Raw genomic sequence first — 19794 nt, 5'->3', positions numbered from 1 at the left:
CTTAGTCCTTATTCTCCACCACTTAGAATTTCTTATTGGAAATAACTCTTGAGAACAGAAATTCCACATTTAGGGATGATTCTAAGATGACTTTGCCAGCCAACCTGGGAATTGCATAAAAGAGGCCTCTGAGTGAAAGTAAGAGATCAGATTCACACCATGGAGTGCCAGAGTGGGGGAAATGCACTTTTTTTTTTTTTTTTTTTTTTTGGCAGGGTAATGTTCTGAAACAAAATTACGTGTTCTACAGCTGGGATTGCTTCTTCTGAACTATTATTATTAAATAACTGAATACAAAGACTGTGACTGGGAAAATTTCTCACCAGGCTGCTCCAGGTCTGGGAAATGCAGGCAAGCACGTGTAGCCTTACATCCATCCCTTCAGTTCTTTTGGTTTTTTTTTTTGCGGTACGCGGGCTTCTCACTGTTGTGGCCTCTCCTGTTGCGGAGCACAGGCTCCAGACGCGCAGGCTCAGCGGCCATGGCTCACAGGCCCAGCCGCTCCGCGGCATGTGGGATCTTCCCGGACCGGGGCATGAACCTAGGTCCCCTGCATCGGCAGGTGGACTCTCAACCACTGTGCCACCAGGGAAGCCCCCCTTCAGTTCTTTTACTCTTGGGGGTCTTGTCCACTCTGTCACTCTGACCTTTTGTTTCTTACTGTGGTTTTGGCCTCCCTCTGCCACTGACTGGCTGATTCCTTTCTAGGTCTGTGCTCATCTGTCACCCTGAGGGGTCCCCAAGACTCTGTCCTTGCCACTAGGGCTACTTCTCCCTCCTTCCTGAGGAAAAACAAGTGCTAATATCTGATGAAGACGGGCCCAGGGAAGGCAGGCCATGGCATAGGAGCAGCCCCAGCTGTCACACGGCATCACTGGCAAGTTCCAAGTGTACCCCACATCTCAAGAGTTTCCCTTCTTCCTGTTCACGGGGAGATTGCTCATCCTTAGCAGTTCTATTTACTATTTCCTGTTGGTATTGAAAGATTCATGGGATGCTGCCAAGGATACAACAACAGGTGGACCTTGTTTGGCCAATTTGCCACCTGATTTTCATCAACAGCCAATAGGCCGGAGACGGCGAAAGGGGAAATGGAAGAATTATGGATCCATTTTGTGTCTCTTTAGATGAGAGTCACGGACAGGGGTCAGGCCTTCACAGCAGACTTGAGCTATTTGCTCTGGCCAGCCCTGTTTGCTACAGGCCAGAATGGGGCTTGTGAATAAGCCCGCTGGTGGCGGGTTCTCTGCATTACTTCTTAGAGACTTGACTGCTTCCCCTTCCACCTGGAGCTCTCAAGGCCACAGAAATGGTAAGACTCCGTTTATAATCAGGCTGGAGACCATCCTCAGACAAGGAAGACATAAGAGAAAGCTGTTTCAGGGCACAGAAAGCCATTTGGATGAGGTCCCTGAGACTGTACCTAGATGGAAGGGAATAAGAAGGGGGGAATAAAAAGAGACTAACAGGACTGCAAGAAAAGGATTGGGAAGAAGCAGTGAGTTGAAGCATTTTTATTTCTCTTTTTTATTTCTTTTTTTAGCAGGACCCATACCCCAGAGCTGGCCTAGGGGCATTCAGAACCCTAAAGGCAAGACTCCACAAGAAGGACAAGGGTCTAACCAATCTCAATCCTCTCCATCCTCTCCTCCCTTGCAGCAAGGAAGACCTAAGGCTGGGCCTCTGCTGTGTCAATTGCTTGTGGAGGGCCCTGTTGTCCACGCTTGGCCCTCGTTGGGAAGGAGGTCCTAAGGTTTGACCTTGGAAATCTGAGCAGACTGTTCCTGGGACATATAGATTAGACCTGTCTAACTGTGATGGTCGGGAAGTCATCAGAGGCAAATTCTGTCCACTGTGGGTATTATTTCAGCTACTCTCCTCTTAGAAAGGATAGTGTTGACCCATGTGAAGGGAGCAGGGGGAGATGGGTTAGGAGGAAATCTACTAAAAGGTACTGGTTAGGCTTGTATCCTAGAGAGTTAGAGCCAAGCGAGGTGTGCGTTTAGAGATATCCCTGCACCTCATTTTACTGAATGAAGAAATAGAAACTCTGAGTGATGATGGGACTTACCCAAGGTCACACAGCTGGAAAATGACTTTCCAACTTCTGAAGACTAATAAAGAGCTTATTTCCCCTCTTCCCTCCCCACTACCCCCACCCAGGGACTCCCAGGGCATAACTAAACTGTAAATGAGACAAGTGCTTCACTATGACAGATAATTAGGGCAAGTTTTAGTGGGAAAGCCAAGGAACACGAGAGATAATAATGAAAACTTTTGGTTCTTATTAGTGCTTTTTTTTTTTTTTTTTTTTTTTGCGATATGCGGGCCTCTCACTGCTGTGGCCTCTCCCGTTGCGGAGCACAGGCTCCGGACGCGCAGGCTCAGCGGCCATGGCTCACGGGCCCAGCTGCTCTGCGGCATGTGGGATCTTCCCGGACCGGGGCACGAACCCGTGTCCCCTGCATCGGCAGGCGGACTCTCAACCACTGCGCCACCAGGGAAGCCCAATTAGTGCTTTTTTGTTAATTAGGATTAGCAATCGCCAAAGTACCTTTAAGAGCTCAATAGGGGAAACCAAGGAAATATACTGCAGGGGAGTCCCTGTCCTTGAGGAGGTCACAGTCCAGCCAGGGAGATAAATACACACATAAAATGCGGTGAGAAGATTACAAGCAACATGTCAACAAATGCAAAGAAATTGAGTGTTACAAAGAGACCTAATGCGTAGGGTACAGGTGACAGTGATGAAACGGTCTGGCTTAGAGTGTAGATCAGAAGGCGGCAGCCCACTGGCTAAATCCTGTCCCCAAATGCATTGAGTTTGGCCCACTGGGATTTATTTTTTATAGTATTAACTTGAACCCTATTGAAGAAGGAAAAAATGCCAGCTAATAAATGTAGAAAGAATGACAGAATTGGAAGAATGGCATTTTGTGAACTTTAATAAAACTATTGATCCTAGCAAAGATTATTAATTGGTGTTAAACGCCATAGGTGAAACGATTGGTAGACAACTGCACATTCATACAGAGCCAAGTAACACTGTCAGTTTACAAACTTGAGGACAAAAATGTAACTGTATATTGGAGGGATCAGACTGTCATCACTCATTTCCTGGAAACAGTCTTGGTATCACTTACCAGTAGGCCAGTTCTGGTATGAGGCAAATACATAACCCAACCTAGCATAGATTCTAGCTGCTCCCTACCCCAAAAGAAGTATTAGATATAACTTACAGTTACAGGAAATATTGGGGATAGAGAAACGAACTAATGGACACTAGGAGGAAGCAACTGGACAAATCTAGGAGGTGAAGCATTCTGCAGGGCGACTGGCCAGCTCTCTTCAGCAAGTCAGTATGATTTTTTTTTTAAGCCAAAACTGCTATGAAAGAGACTTAAGGTATACAATACTAATACAATGCATGGTCCTGGATTCCCTGTTAGTTTAAACAAATTGCTACAAAAGGTGTTTGTGGTCAACTGGAAATGTTTTAATATGGACAGGGGATTAGATGGGGTGAAAATTTACTGAAATGGAAAGGTCAAAATCATTAATAAAATATCAGTTCCAAAACCATAATCATTTTGCTTTTAAAATGTCTATGTATTTATGAATAAAAAAGTCCTGAAAGGATATGCACTAAGGTGTTAACAGTGGTGCTCTCTGAGTGGTGGGAATATGTTCTGTTGTTGTTGGCCTACATTTTCCGTTTTTATACGATGCATGTGTACTTCCTCTGTAATAATAATAAGCTATTATGAATAAAATAACTGGTTGCCAACATTTACATTTCAGGAAATTTCATATAAAAATCTGGATATTATATACAAAGAACTGGGTTTCTAAGGTTTTTTGAATAATCAGAAGATCTGTCACTCCGGGCTTCCATTGCCACATGGCAGCAACTGGTCAGAACTGAGTGATGGCTGCTCCTTTGCTTGATGTATTCTCTCCTTAGTTTGTCACAGTCCCCACCACTCTTTGGTCTGTGCCTTTCATACATTAATTACCTGCCTGGCTCCCACAGACTTTTTTTTTTTAAATATTTATTTATTTATTTATTTATTTATGGCTGCGTTGGGTCTTCGTTGCTGTGCACGGGCTTTCTCTAGTTGCGGTGAGCCGGGGCTGCTCTTTGTTGTGGCTTCTCTTGTTGTGGAGCATGGGCTCTAGGCACACGGGCTTCAGTAGTTGTAGCACGTGGGCTCAGTAGTTGTGGCTCGCGGCCTTTAGAGCACAGGCTCAGTAGTTGTGGTGCACGGCTTAGTTGCTCCGCGGCATGTGAGATCTTCCCGGACCAGGGCTTGAACCCATGTCCCCTGCATTGGCAGGCGGATTCTCAACCACTGCGCCACCAGGGAAGCCCTCCCATAGACTTGTGAGTCAGTAACACTTGATTTGGATGATCAAGGGCTCCCCATCCATAGAGTCTCCCATTATTAATCATTTGAAAATACCGATAAATTAGTTTTGAAATGCTGCCCAAGAAAAGCATGCATTCCAGAAATATCTGTGCCTGGGTTTTTATACAGCAACCCAGTCATGGGAAACCCAGATGTAACACTTAATCTACTTAGCTACCATGGTTGAATACTATAAATTAGTTTGGCAAAATTTCTCTTTGGTAAATGGAATATAGAAAGTATACTAAATTGCTAACTTCCTCAAGGTTTTGCTTTTTTTTTTTTTTTTTTTTGCATAACACCTTAATCATAGTAGGCGTTTCAATATTTACAGTGTATGTTCTTCCCAAGCATGAAACTCCAAATGCTCTTTGGTAGGTCTATTTCTCCCACTGGCTCTGACACAATTTTTAAAGGAGAAAATCTCTTCCATATGCAGCTCAGTATGAGACAGTGTCATCATCAGTTAAAAGCCCAGGGAAATACTTTATCAGCCTGGTACGTGTTTGCACATTACAGCACCACACTCAGTCGGTTATAACAAGAACTGAACATGTTGTGCTTCATGTCTAGCTTTTCAAAATGATATGAGTCTTCTTCTGAGTCAATTTCCTTTAACTGTTTCATATTCCTTTGGTAAAAATGGTTTCAATCTGTCCCATTTTTTGAGCCAAACTTCTCAGCTTTTCTTTGAGATCCAAAATTTCCTATCAGGCCTTGTTTATATCCTAGCTCACAACAGCATCTCAGTAAAACCAGGCTCATTCCAGTTTCTATAACAAGTTTCCATGAACAGTCAGGCCACCCTCGAAGCCACAGCGCTGGGTTTGAAAGCCCCTTGGAAGGGTTAAGCGTTTGCAAAAGTGGTACATTATGAACATTTGTTCTAAAATTTTCATTTGATGTCATAGGTTGATTACATATATTCTTTATCCACCTGTTTTCTCCTTAAATCATGTACTTACAATGGGCATGAAATTTTCTAGCTTAACCATCAATAGTTGTGGCTCTGAATAACTTCATTTTCCAGTGAACACCCTTGAAAATAATTCTGAAATCTCTTGACTGCCTGTAAAATTTTTATTCCTGAAACTAGCTTCTGAGTCCATAATACCATAATATATTCCTGCTACTTGTCTTCAGATACTTTCAAAGTGGTATGGCTTTGTTTGTTTAATTTTTATTTATTTATTTTTTATTTTGGCCATGCTGCATGGCATGTGGGACGGTTCCCCAACCAGGGATCGAACCCGGGCCTCCACAGGGAAACCACTGAATCCTAACCACTAGGCTACCAGGGAATTCCCCAAAGTGGTATGGCTTTAAAATTTTTTTTTCCTAAACAACTGCTTAGTTAAGCATGGTTCCATAATTCAATGGCTATTTTAATGTCCTAGCTTTGAAACGGGTTATGTAAGCCCAAATTTTCAGTGGGAGAAAATATTCTACTCAAAACTTTCCATTAGTTTGATAAGTAGAATCCTAAATGCTCACCCGAAATCTCTATCTTTGGAGCAGCGTTTTGCTTCCTGGCTAGGGTATGGGAGGCAGAGTCCCTGCAATATTCTCAGCAAATCTCCATTCTTCTCTGCAATTCTAAACAATGCAGCAAAGGAATGGCCCAAGTCTGAAAGGCTAAGTAGACTTTTTCTCAGACTCCCATTTACATTTATTATCGTTAAAACATATGTGAATATTTTTTTGAATACTCAGTCAAGAGCAATGTCTTCAAGAAGGTAGAGCTAGATTGTGAACAGGAGTTATGCCTAATTTATCTTTCTCCACCTCCCCCCTAACACCCCCTCCTCCACCAGAGTCTAGCTCAGGAATACTTGAGCATGTTCATGGCTTTATCATTAAAGAACATTTAAGAAGTGGGCGATTGTATTTTGCATATGGTATAGCAGAAGGTGAGATGAACAACAGTGATGAAGAGACAGGCCTATAAAGGCCAAGCAACCCACAGAACAAACAGAACTATATAAGGTATTAGCACTGTGGGGTGGTCAAAAATTCATCCTTTCAACAAATAAGCGCCTCTGTATGCCAAGCACCGAGAAAGGTACCTTGGGGTCATGGAGGAAGCACCTCCTTAAATACAAACCCAAACAAATTAAGATTTTAAAGAGGATTCTGTAGCACTTCTCAACAATAAAAAGATGAACTGAAAAAAAAGGAACTATTGAGAGTAGCAACAACATGGATAAAACTCAAAATTAACTATGCTGAGTAAGAGAAGGCAGACAAAAAAAAAGAGTACATCTTTATTTGATTCCATTTATATAAAATTCTAGAAAGTGCAAACTAATCTACAGTGACAGAAAGCAGATCGGTGGTGGCGAGGGGCCGAGAGAGGAATTACAAAGGGGCACAAGTAATCACTTAGGGAATGACGCCTCTGTTCACTATGTTGATTGCGGTGATGGTTTCACAGATGTATAGTTATGTCAGAACTTAATGAACAGGGCTTCCCTGGTGGCGTAGTGGTTGAGAGTCCGCCTGCTGGTGCAGGGCACACGGGTTCGTGCCCCGGTTCTGGGGAGATCCCACATGCCGTGGAGCTGCTGGGCCCGTGAGCCATGGCCGCTGAGCCTGCGCGTCCGGAGCCTGTGCTCCGCAACGGGAGAGGCCCGCGTACCGCGAAACAAAACAAAAACCTTAATGAACAGTACACTTTAAATATTGTATGCCAAAATACCTCAATAAAGCTGTTTTTAAAAAAATCCAGAGCAAAGAGATAGAGAGGGAGGGAGGGATGGGGAGAGAGAAAGAGAATGAATTCTAGGGCCTCTCTTGCAATTCTTTCTTGCTCAAGGATACCAGATGGTGTCAATTGTAAGATCCTTTTTCGGTATTCCGCTGCAGTCTTAGCTGCCAGGATGGTCTATAGGCTCAACTTTCTCGTCTTAAGTAGAACTGGCCTGTGAAGTCTTTCACTTCACCTGGTCTGGTCTCCTCTTGGACCCAGGATGCAGCTTGGACTCCTTGTCTCTGCCTCCACTTGCTGGGATGTTTCCTCCATTCGAAATGATCCAAATTTCCTCTCCTTTCAGGCCCAGCTAAGAGAAGATTTATTTCAGAGTCTTCCCTATCCATTCCTGCAGAAAGAGTTCTGTACCTTCTTCAAGTTTCTCTGGTATTTATATTCTAAACTGCTCCTTTGACACCTTCTTGCTGCCATGTACTGTTTGCTTTTCATATGTATGTTTTATCTTCTGAACTAGATTATGAACTTCTTCAGGGCAGGGACTGAGTCCTATTTATCTTTGTGTCTCTCCCAAGGCACTTAATAAGTGTCAGTTGTAAAACACCTCACTTTGATAGTCTTTCCAAAGCATTATCTCAGCCATTATCTCATTTGATCATTACATCAACACTGTGAGATTGGAGGAGCTAGAAATATGTTAGTTCTTCCTTGTGACAGATAAGGAACTGGAAACCCAAGGTCACACAGTTTGTTAGAGACAGAGATGGAACAGATAATTGCAGGTGAAGGCTTGATCCAATTCAAGGCTTCCCAAGGCTCTCCCCTCTGCCCTCTTACCTGAAGACACAGGCCTCTGTGCCCTTCACCTCCTCATTCCCCCAGTACTTTAGAGCTGCTTAGCCAAAGCTCTGTAGTACCAGTTTAGAAAATTTGGCAACTATGAGACATGAAATTTCAGTAGATTTCTGATCAGCTCTGAGTCACCAAAGCATGCTTGCTATTTTGTTCCAAGTGCTGTTTGCTAAGGACATTATGCCTGATATTTAATGACGCTGCACTACAGAACTGAGGAAGCATAAATGATCTTTAAAAGCCTTAGGAAATGACAGCACTTTAACATTAAGCATGAAAGGTGGCAGTTGACAAGATGACCAGGGGTAAAAAATTTCTGCACCGAATCACCCTATTTCCCTATATATTGCTAGCAGAATTCTCTAGTTGGTACCAAAAGAAAAGGTTAAACTCTCTGCCACCCAGCACATCTAGCCCTGAGATTCTTTTCCCTCTACCCCAGACTATCTGCTTCTCTGATGCAAGAGATTTCATAACCTTGGTGCAATTTACTTAGCATCAAATATTTTAAAAATAATTCACCTAATTCCAGTCGACTTTGAAAAAAGGGTGGGTGGGGGTTAAGACAGAGAGAGGTGGGGAGATCCCCCTGAGAGGAGCAATGACCTTTGGTCAAAGTCCATAGCCAGCCTGAGGTCAAGGCCAGAGAGGAAGTCAGGGGAATTGTCCTCCTCCTCCCATCGCTGTCTTCTCTCCCTCCCACCTCCTGCTAGGATCCCCCACTGGCTGATACCAGTCAGGGAATATGGGAACCCTGAAGTCCTGAGGTAGTCCTTACCTTCTACATAGGTTGAAGAACAGAAGGTGGATCTGGGGGGCAAATGTAAGACATCCAGCTCACTGGTCTAGGGGTGGGCAGGTGACCCACCCTGGCAATAAGACATATGGGAAAGTCTGCTGGGTGCTTCTGGGAAAGATTTTCTTCCTTGACTATTACAGGAAGAAGGCTCTTCCCCTTCCGTCTTGCTTGGGATGTGTTGAGAGGACGTACTCCTTGAACTTCTGAAGCCACCTTTTGACCATGAGGGGATTGCGAAGAGAACTGCAAACAACCTTGATACCAGGGAGCTACTAAGAAGCCTTGGGACCCCCAGCTCCAGACTTCTGGTTAAGCAAACAATAAACGTCCACATGGTCTAAAAAAAGAAGACAGGGGTTTTAGTGAAGGATGAGAGGTAAAGGAGAGGGCAAAGGAGGAGCCAGGGGGAGGAAATTGGATGGGAAGCCCACCCAAGGGGCAGGGCTGGCAGCGCCTGACCAAGGAGACTTGCCGACAGGGTCGGGGTGGGCGGCAGGTCTGGGAAGGTTCAGAGGGTCCTTGGGTCAGGTTTACACTCTGCAAGCCGCGACCTTGAGCAAGCCACATAACCTCTTTGCGCTTTAGTCTTCCCCTCTGTAAAATGGGTATGATAGTGACTTCGTAGGACACTCTAAGAACTAAACGGGGCGGGGCAAGGCAAGTAAAACTCTTGGCATAGTCTGACTCATCGTGGGCCCTCAGTAGAAGCCGGCAATTATTACCATCTTCTCAACTTTCTCCCTCAACATGGGGGAAGGTAACCAGGAGAAAGGGCAAAGAAGCCTGCCTACAACGTCTCCCTTTCCCAGCCCGGATTCCGAACACCCAGTCTTCCGGCCGTTGGGGTCTAAGGGCGCGAGCGAGGCGGAGGGCGGAGTCTGCGTTCCCGCCTCGAGCGGGGCCCCGCCCCCTACCACTGCCTCCGGTGAGCTTTCGGCCTTTTCCCCTCCCCCGACGTCCCCGCGCGGTCTTCCCCGGCCTAGCTTCCCGCAACCCCTGCGCCCGGCCCGAGGGAGAGGTTCCGGAGCCCGGGCGCGGCCGGGGGCCGGGTGTTGCCGCCGCCGGCTTGCGCGCCCCAGCCCCCTCGGCACTGCCTCGGGAGCTTCAGCTGCCCACGCTGTGCAGGTTTGCCCCGGAGGGTCGGCGGGCGGCGCTGTGGGGAGGAGGAGCGCTGGGAGGGTCAAGCTGGCCAGTCCCGGCTATCCGGTCGCCGAGACCGCCCTCGGCCTTGGGAATCCTTGACTGCCCAGACGGAAGGAAAGTAGGCGCTGGAGAGCCCGCGCCGCATTTTGATTCATCTCGGGCCCTGTAAGGGTCACATCTTGTGAAAATACCTGTAAAATCAATTTAACGTTCAGTGCAGCGTGTAAAGACAGATCTAAGAATTTAAAAGACGCCTGAGTCAGAACATTTAAATGCTTCGGTCCTTGTATCACCGTTTTAACACGTCTGAGTGCAAAGGGTGGAGAATCGAGCCTGATTGCCGCCACCGTTCACGCCCTGTAGCACTTTAAAAGGGTAAAGGAAAGCACCCTAAAAAACCCCAAGTGGGCACTTCCCCTAGGGAGGGAAGAACAGCTGACTTTTTTTGAAATTTGGGTTGGTCCTCATTTCCGTGGGCGAAGTTTCCCTGCAAAATTTATTTGCAAGCTTAGATCCGTGATAAACAGAATGCTAAAACACTAAGTGGTGGCTTTTGTTGACAAGTCGATTGTGTTATTAATTCGTAATGTCTCGTCCAAGGCAGGAATCGTTATCTCAGTTTTGCAGGTGGGAAAAAGTTTGGCACAAAAAATCAATTCCCTTAAATTCGCACAGAAGCAACGGCTGAGCCGCAAATTAAGTCTTAGCATTCTGTTACCTCAGCTACGTCCCCCTCTAGACCATGTTACAACACAAATGAGTAGTTACTTTGATGTTACTCATAAAACCAGGGAGTAAACCAAATGTTCTGTGAACATGAAGTGTTAAATCATAGTAACCTATGTCTGTTCTGCTTTGGGAGGCTCAGCTTCCCTTTGGAGTTTGATACTTTGCAGAGAGGAGGGGGTGGAGCAAAGAAAGAAGAAAATAGGAAGTCATGTCAAGGGAAAAATTTTGTCTCCACAGAGTCCAAACTGTGCCCATCTTTACTGCCCTTTTGTGTTGATGTCATTCTTTTCAGTGTACTCCGTGTTCTGGCAAAACACCGACGGCTCACGTCGTCCTCCCGGCCTCAGACGCATTAATACACCTCTGAGTTCCTCTTCTGGCCCTGACCTCCCTGTCAGTCTTGTCATGCTCTTTCCTCCAGGTGCTCTTTACTAACGCTGTTATGTGAAAACCAGTTGTTTTTGTTCAAGTATGGAATGATTCGTCACTCCAGAAGGATGTTTCTAGAGTTAATGATCAAAAACTACCAACAGATCTCAGATGAAAGGACATGTTAAAGAAGCACAAGAAACTATTGTGGAATTTGATAGCTGAGTTATTTGACTGGAGAAAAAAGCAGACCTGGATTTTTCCCCCCTTTTCCCAGTTCACTCATAACTAGAAAGCAGCAGCTCAGTTTTAACCTTAGACATAATGGTGGGGGGCGGGGGCCATCCTCCTGTTTAGACTAGTGAATTGGAAAGTTTTCTTTCCCAAGGAGGCTCCTTTTCAGACAGGACCCAGGATGTGTGACATAGTCCCCGCCCTGTAAGAGGTGTTTCTCCTCCCCAGCTTGTAGATGACAGAAATTTGAACCCAAGGTAGTTGTCTCTCTTGAGCAGCCAAGCCAGTTTATTTATCTTTTTGTTTCTTTTACTCAGTTGGACAGGTAAGAATCACAAGAAAAGCAGATGGCATCCGGGGATTTCTGCTCATCTGGAGAAGGGATGGAAATACTCCAACAAGGTAAGGGTAGCCATTTGAAAGAGGTTTGAGGACTTATCCAGAGAAGTCTTATCTAGGGTCTTGTCGTCTATAGTAAAAAGGGGGAATTCCTTGGTGGTCCAGTGGTTAGGATTCGGTGCTTTCACTGCCATGGCCTGGGTTCATCCCCTGGCTGGGGAACTGAGATGCCATGCGACGTTGCCAAAAGAATAAAAAAAGGATTTATAATGTTCACCAGTATGGTTTCTCGCACAGAAGCCTAACTTTCTAGAGAAACTAGAATACTTGAAGGTTCTTAAACACTCTCTTATTGGCAGACAGATTATACTGACTCCTGTTCGGTACCTGCTAGTACAATAGACTAAAATTTCAAGATGCTCCCATGCTGAGTTAGCAAGCATATCCTGAAGATGAGCGTGGCCAGTGAACTTTTGAAAGCTACCTTCCTACCTGTGTCTTGAATTTTCTCATATCTTGTCCTCCAAAGTCTCAGATCCTTCCATATCTTGAATTCTTTGCATATCTCAAATCCTTTCTTGAATCCTTTAAAAACTTGAATCTTCTGTATTTTGACCATTTCCATAGTGATCTTTCAATGCCTTGGGGGAAAAAAAAGAGAGATTTCTTATTCTCTAAAAGGACTCTGGTATGATGGTCCAAAGAATGAAAATGTAAGTGTTTGGTAAGTGGGAGTAAAACAGAAGACCTCAGCAGAAAGCACGTGGGAAAAGAGATGGAAAAAAAGCCCTTTGAGCATATGGAATAAACAGTGGATCCTGACTTCTTGCACTTTTTCTCATGCGTGTGCTGTTCTGCACCCACATGGGTTACTCAGTCTATTTACAATAAGGAGAATTTGGTTAGTTAAATTTTTTTTTTTACTGTTAAGAATATACCTTCTCTCAGTCTTGCTTATGCGACTAGAGATCACATACAAAGAGGGAACTTTACATGTGTTTTTTTTTTTTTCCTTCCTCAAGAGCTCTAGGTATTCTGTGTGAATGAGGCATTTTAGGTACTGTGGTATACCAGAGTCCCTTATTCTTGATTCTCTTTGTCTAATATTTTCCAACTGCATTTCCATTTTCTAAGATCTTAGTTTTTTTAAGACTCATTCTCTAATATTTGATTAATGTCCTTGTATATAATATAAATGCTTGTTACTTTGAGTATTGCCTCTAGTTTATTTGTGGATTTTTTTCTTTCTTTCTTTCTTTTTTGGCCACGCCACAGGGCTTGTGGGATCTTAGTTCCTTGACCAGGGATTGAACCCCGGGCCCTCGGCAGTGAAAGCACAGGGTCCTTACCACTGGACCTCCTGGGAATTCCCTATTTTTTGATTTTCTTAAAATTTTCATTCGATTTAGAAAACTTCCCTACCAAAAACCTAGGGGTTTTTTGGAAGTGAGTATTAAGCTAAGAGTTATGCTTAGTTATATAAATTGAGTCCATACTGTCTTTGCTTTTTGGTCCCTATGGGGGACATCCCTTTAAGTGTGCAGCAAACAGCCTCCTCCTTGTAACCTGAGTGAAGAGGACCTGTTACAGAACCCACACTTCAGCAAACTGCTGCTGAGTCTCTCACAACACATGGACGAGAGTGGCTTAAGCCTCACACTGGCAAAGGAGCAGGCTCAGGTAAGGGCCCTGGGAGAAGGGCTAATAGGGAGGAAGGAAATATCTTCTGAGAAAGAGGGGTTCCTACCTGGGATTTTTTTGGTTTCTAGGCCTGGAAGGAAGTTCGATTGCATAAGACAACGTGGTTAAGGTCTGAAATTTTACAGAGAGTCATTCAAGAGCTGCTTGTGGACTACTATGTGAAGACACAAGACAGAAATTTAACTTCTGAGGACAAAAAGGTGAGGCAGGAGAGATGAAGTAGGCCTTGGTACCAGCTGTAGGAATGACCAGACCAGCTGTGGCTTCAACTGATTCTATGATCCGGGGGAAATAGGAGCTTTGAGTAATGGTTATCAAGAAAGAAAGGGACTGTAGTTACGGGGAAGAGGTGGCTGTGTTGTCAGGGTTTTGAAAAGAAAGATTGACAGGAGAAAGTACTGGCAGCTGGGAAGTTATCCGAAGGGGATGACACGTTTGAGGACTTGGAAGATGTGTGAAAAACTGGTTTGTGAGGATGGAGGAGGTGGGGTGGGGGAAGTTTTATAGTAACTTCTTTTTGTTTTTTTATTCTCTCTCTCAGTTTCATGAGACCCTTGAACAGCGGCTGCTCGTGACTGAGCTGACACAGCTCTTAGGTCCCAGCCAAGAGAGGGAGGTGCCCCCACTGCTTGGGCTGGAGAAGGTGGACCTTCTGGAGCTCATGCCACCCTCAGAGGTTGGCGGGGGGCAGATATTGGGACCAAAGAAGGGAAATGGCTTAATTTCTCCCATATATTTAAACATTTTTTGGTTAAGCTTTATTGTTTCTATAAAAATGAAACATGTTCATGGTGGTCAAACTCAAGTAAATAAGAAAGACATTACAAGAAAGAAAGTAAAAGCTGAGATACTAAATCTAGAAATAAATGCAGTATTATTATATACAGCTTGACATAAATAGTATTATACCTTCCATACCTGTATAGAGAGTATAATCTGTTTTCACAATATATTTTGGGACTTTTTTCAAGTATATGATTATTTTAAGGTATATATATTACTTTTCAAATAATTGTAAATAAGATGATACCTCCTAAAGCACTCTTTTTTTTTATTGAAGTGTAGTTGATTTACAATATTGTGTTAGTTTCAGGTGTGCAGCAAAGTGATTCAGTTATATGTATATTTATATCTATTCTTTTTCAGATTCTTTTCCCTTATAGGTTATTACAAAATATTGAGTAGAGTTCCCTGTGCTATACAGTAGGTCCTTGTTGGTTATCTATTTTATATATAGTAGTGTGTATATTGTTAATCCCAACCTCCTAATTTATCCCTCCCACCTTCCTAAGGCACTCTCAGCAGTGTCCAGGCACATAGTTAGTGCTCAGAGTCCTTGTTATATCATCAGTTTAAATTACAGATAGAATTCCATTGTATGGATGTAGCATAATTTGCTTAACCTTATTGATGGATATTAATGTAAGGTTATTTCCACATTTTTGCTGGTAGAAACCACACCGATAGGAACATGCTAGTTCATACGTGTCTTTGTATGATGATTTTCTGAGTGTTAGTGCTTGAAGTGGGATCACCAGGTCACAGGCTACACACATAGAACACACTGGTACATATTGCCAAACTGCTGTCCAGAGAGGAACTCCCAGTGCACCTAGGTCCCCACATTTTCATCAGCATGGGATCTTGACAGTCATCGTATTCTTTGCTAATTTGATAGGTTAAAAATTAATCTCCCTGATGTCTCTTGATGCATTTTCTTTGGTTATCGTTGAGATTGTTAGTCATCACATATTCATTGACTGGATCTTTCTAGTTCCAGCAGTCTGTCTGCATCTCTCTTTTCACTTCCGTGGCTGTAGGATTTTGTGTGGATGAGAGCCCGACTCCTGCTTGAAGTGGAGGAGCAGCTCAAGAAGAAATGTTTCACTCTGCTCTGCTACCACAATCCCAGTTCAGGTGCGTGCCGGCTGTGTTCTGTTCATGGCTGGCCTTCAGGGCTCCTGGTCTTCTCTTTTGAGAATAATGTGTTTGAATTTTAGATTTGGGACAGAAGCTGAGAAGCGTTGGAAATGTTTACTTGTTTGTTTCCTTGCTGGTAGAATAAAAGCAAGAAATTCTGTACGGACTTCTTTTATTCAGCAAAGTGGCAGCGTCCTCTTGCTGCAGGGAAAGATAGTTCGTTCTTAAGAGAATCAGAATGAAATAGGGAGTACAATTCAGGTAATAGGAGTTGACCTTGTCTTTATTTCTATGATTTAAGAGTTAAGGACCAGGGCTTCCCTGGTGGCGCAGTGGTTAAGAATCCACCTGCCAATGCAGGGGGCACGGGTTTGAGCCCTGGTCCGGGAAGGTCCCACATGCCGTGGAGCAACTAAGCCCGCGCCACAACTACCGAGCCTGTGCTCTAGAACCCGTGCGCCACAACTACTGAAGCCCGCGCATCTAGAGCCCGTGCTCCGCAACAGGAGAAGCCACCAGAATGAGAAGCCCGCACACTGCAATGAAGAGTAGCCCCTGCTCAGTGCAACTAGAGAAAGCCCACGAACAGCAACGAAGACCCAATGCGGCCAAAAATAATAACTAAATAAACTAAAAAAATTTAAAAGACCCAACACAGCCATAAATAGATAAATAGGTTTTACAAAAAGATTAATAAAAAAGAATTAAGGGCCAAATCTGGAAAGTAAGAGAACTGGGCTGTTTTTACCAGGCCATCAGAAGAAAACCTGGAGGAAGACAGAATTTGTAGGGTTAGATATCGGATAGGGGCACTGAAACATGGCCTTCAAAGGGCAGGAGCAATTAGGGTTTTCCTATCCAGCGCTCTGTCTCTGCCCAGATTCAGACACTGAAACCCTGAAGGCAGCAAAGGTATGGAACCTCGCAGAGGTCCTGGTGGGTGAGAAGCAGCAGTGCCAGGATGCCAAGAGCCAGCAGAAGGAGCAGATGGTGCTGCTGGAGAAGAAGAGTGCCACCTACTCCCAGGTTTGGCAGGGCGGTGGGATGGCCTCCTTTTTCACCCTGACCCCAGGGGCACCTCTGGGGAAGCCAGGGATTTCTGATCTGCTTTCTTTTCTACTCTCTTCCGTGGCCGCCCTCTTGCTCCTGCCTCCCGGGTGCTCAGGTACTTCTCCGCTGCCTGGCCTTGCTGCAGAGGCTTCTTCAGGAGCACCGGCTGAAGACTCAGTCTGAGCTGGACCGTATCAATGCCCAGTACCTGGAGGTCAAGTGCAGCGCCATGATCCTTAAGCTGCGGTGAGCTGTGAGCGCCGCGGATCTGAGGGACTCCATCTCATACACCACCCACTCTAACCCTCGCCCTCATCTCTTTCGTCTCCATCATGCCTGGCACCCTGTGGGTGTTCAGTAAATGTCACACAGCAGTATTAGCCTTTGGATTACTCTAAAGCTGTCAACATTCTTGGGTCTTTTATTTTAAAGCCCTCTGAAATAGGTGGTTTACTGTGAGCTAAATTGCTCAGGAATTTGGAATGACCTTGTTTATCCTGTCACTGCTCTACACAGGACCTTGACCATTGGCAGGTCCTGTGTCCCATTCCTAAGTCTGCTGCTGTCAGGGATCCTCAGCTTGACATTTCTTTCTTCCCTCGGTCAGGATGGAAGAGCTCAAGATTTTGTCTGACACTTACACTGATGAGAAAGTGGAAGTTCATCGTCTCATTAGGTGAGAACTCCCAAGAGCCTGACGCAGCTATTCAGACCTGGTCCCCATACCCTCCACCCTCCAGACTCATTCATTTTAGTGCCTTCTCATTCTTGTGTACTTTCTGAGGAACCAGATCCTTATATTGTATCTTCTGTGCCTGGGCTTTTAGGGACCGTTTGGAGGGGGCCATTCACCTACAACAGCAGGACATGGAAAAGTCCCGACAGGTCCTGAACACCTATGAGGTCCTCGGGGAGGAGTTTGACAGGCTGGTGAAAGAGTACACCCAACTCAAGCAGGCAACTGAGAACAAGCGCTGGGCCCTCCAGGAGTTCAACAAGGCCTGCCGCTGAGTGTGGCCGGGGCCAGGAGGCTCAGCTTCTGCGTAGGGGCTGCCTCCTCCTCTTCCTGCTGGAAGGGCCACTTCCACCTGAGCCCACCTTCACTCAAGGGAGCGTGGGGACACTTGCTCAAAACACTGCAGTCCTTTAGGCACCCTCCTGGTTTTTCTTCCTTGTTTACAATGAGAGTCTCTTCTAGCAAATGTAACAGATTTGTATAGTTTTCTGTACAGCTATTTGTCAGTGTCAGCCCTGTATCATACTTGATTATCTCCTGAATAAAGTGATAATGTTGTATCTGAGGATTTTAGTCATTTTCCTTTGGGCAAAGATAAAAAAAGAATATCAAAGGCTATATGGAAAAAAAAAAGGCTATATGGATAAGGAGGGAAACTGAGTGGATCCAAATAGAGATGGATCCGTAAGGGGGAGAGGTTTAAGGGCCAGCCCACCCACGTGGAGTCTTTCTCTTTTTTTTAAATTAATTAATTTATTTTTGGCTGTGTTGGGTCTTCGTTGCTGTGCTCGGTCTTTCTCTAGTTGCGGTGAGCGGGGTTCTCATTGCGGTGGCTTCTCTTGTTGAGCACGGGCTCTAGGCACGCGGGCTCCAGTAGTTGTAGCACGTGGGCTCAGTAGCTGTGGCACATGGGCTTAGTTGCTCTGCAGCACGCGGGATCTTCCCAGACCAGGGCTTGAACCAGTGCCCCCTGCATTGGCAGGTGGATTCTTAACCACTGCGCCACCAGGGAAGTCCCATGTGGGGTCTTAGAGGCTTCGTTCTTAGCAGAAGTGGATTAAAACTGGTCTTGCTCTTGAAGAACTATAGTCTCCAGAGGAGTGCTAGATGCTCAGATGGATAGGGAACTATTCTGTCACTGTGGCTCTTAGTGGGGCGGGTATGATAAAGTAGCAGGGCATCCAGCTCGGTTACAGGAAAGGACACGAGGCATTTGTGTTCCTGCTTCCCTCTGGTGTGGTTTGAGGGTTACTTCTTTCTCTGAGAGCAGAGGGTGGGAGGAGATCACCCTGAGGAACCAAGTTCTATGGTCTATTTAGCTTAGAAAAAGGCAGGGCCCTGGCTGGTGTCAAAGTCAGGGACTGCAAACAAGCACAAGACCGACACCCTTATTTAGAAGGGCCTACCCAGCTGCTCAAACCACTTTCCAGGGAGACTGTCTCAACGTGCTCTTTTGCTGAGATCAAATAATGATGGTTTTGGATTGATTCATAGGAAAAATTAAGGTCTTTGACTCAACTTTAAATTTTTCTGTAAATGGTGCTTACTTCCATTTATCTATAAGCAAGTGCTGGCCCACACAAAATGAACAAAAGCAATTAGATTGTATGGTCAGGCCACTCAAGATGGCTGTTCTCTTGCTCTTTGTACATCCCCTGCTTGACCAGTCCCTGCTTCACCTGCACGCTACTCATGTGAACATGCTTGTCCCCAGCCCCAGCTAGTAATCGTCCTAATCCTTAGGCCAGAACAGGTCCACCTGCTAGTTTATTTAAGGGAAACATCTGCCCTCCTGACGGTTGCTAACCTGAGGGGCTGTGAGGGATGTGCCTAGCTCCTGGTTTTCCTGGTAGCTGATGAGCCAGCCTGACTTAAATTCCCCCTATAAATGGTAGCCTCCTTCTCCCCCAAGTGGTGAAGATTGCTGCCATGTCCTGCCTGCCCTCTGCCATCAGCAGGGGTTGGGGGGTGTTGCTCCAGAACCCTTTTGCTGCGGACGTGTAAGATTCCCTGTCCAATAAGACACTGATGTCTCTGTCACTGACTCTGAGCTATTTCTTCGGTCTCGAGGCAGCTACAAGTCTTGCAGGCCTGCGGGGTCAGCCGAACATAGATCAATGTAAAAACTCAGAAACAGTCAATATTGCTTAGTTATACTATAATTTTTAACCTAACATTTTTGGGGGAGTGTTTTCAAACCTACAGAAAAGTTGAAAGAATGGTATGACAAGCACCAGGATACTTTTTTTTTTCCTTCAATTTTAAAATTATAGTTGAGGGCTTCCCTGGTGGCGCAGTGGTTGAGAGTCCGCCTGCCGATGCAGGGGACACGGGTTCGTGCCCCGGTCCGGGAAGATCCCACATGCCGTGGAGCAGCTAGGCCAGGCCCGTGAGCCATGGCCGCTGAGCCTGCGCATCCGGAGCCTGTGCTCCACAACGGGAGAGGCCCGCGTACTGCAAAAAAAAAAAAAAAAAAAAGAAATTATAGTTGATTTACAATGTCATGTTAGTTTCAGGTGTATAGCAAAGTGATTCAGTTATTTATATATATATATATATATATATATATATATATATATATAACTGAATAGATTCAGTTATATATAACTGAATATGTGTGTGTGTGTATATATATATATATATATATATATATATTCTTTTTCAGATTCTTTTCCATTATAGGTTATTTCAAGATATTGAATACAGTTCCCTGCACTATACAGTAGGTCCTTGTTGTTTATCTATTTTACATATATAGTGGTGTGTATCTGTTAATCCCAAACCCCTAATTTATCCCTCCCTCCCT

At 44.9% G+C, this 19794-nt stretch overlaps 1 protein-coding gene across 5 annotated transcripts; it reads left to right on the top strand.

Moving 5' to 3' along the window:
* The first annotated feature begins 9695 nt into the window (after positions 1–9695).
* Positions 9696–17553, top strand: HAUS4 (HAUS augmin like complex subunit 4). 5 transcript variants are annotated; one of them, XM_081229666.1, is made up of 11 exons: positions 9698–9892; positions 10932–11060; positions 11560–11644; positions 13126–13261; positions 13351–13482; positions 13824–13958; positions 15103–15199; positions 16083–16228; positions 16368–16498; positions 16860–16928; positions 17080–17553. In XM_081229666.1, the coding sequence occupies exons 2-11, from the start codon at positions 11045–11047 to the stop codon at positions 17261–17263; spliced, it is 1131 nt and encodes a 376-aa protein (XP_081085792.1). In that variant the 5' UTR covers positions 9698–9892; positions 10932–11044; the 3' UTR covers positions 17264–17553. The 5 variants fall into 5 exon arrangements, with proteins under 5 accessions (XP_081085795.1, XP_081085792.1, XP_081085796.1 ...); XM_081229669.1 differs by lacking the exon at positions 13824–13958 and having other exon boundaries at positions 9696–9892; XM_081229667.1 differs by lacking the exon at positions 10932–11060 and having other exon boundaries at positions 9700–9892; positions 13119–13261.
* The last annotated feature ends 2241 nt before the right edge of the window (positions 17554–19794 follow it).

This window comes from Mesoplodon bidens (assembly GCF_964165515.1).
Source record: "Mesoplodon bidens genome assembly, chromosome: 3".
NCBI classification, from domain to species: domain Eukaryota; kingdom Metazoa; phylum Chordata; class Mammalia; order Artiodactyla; family Ziphiidae; genus Mesoplodon; species Mesoplodon bidens.
This window is presented reverse-complemented; position numbering and strand designations above follow the sequence as displayed.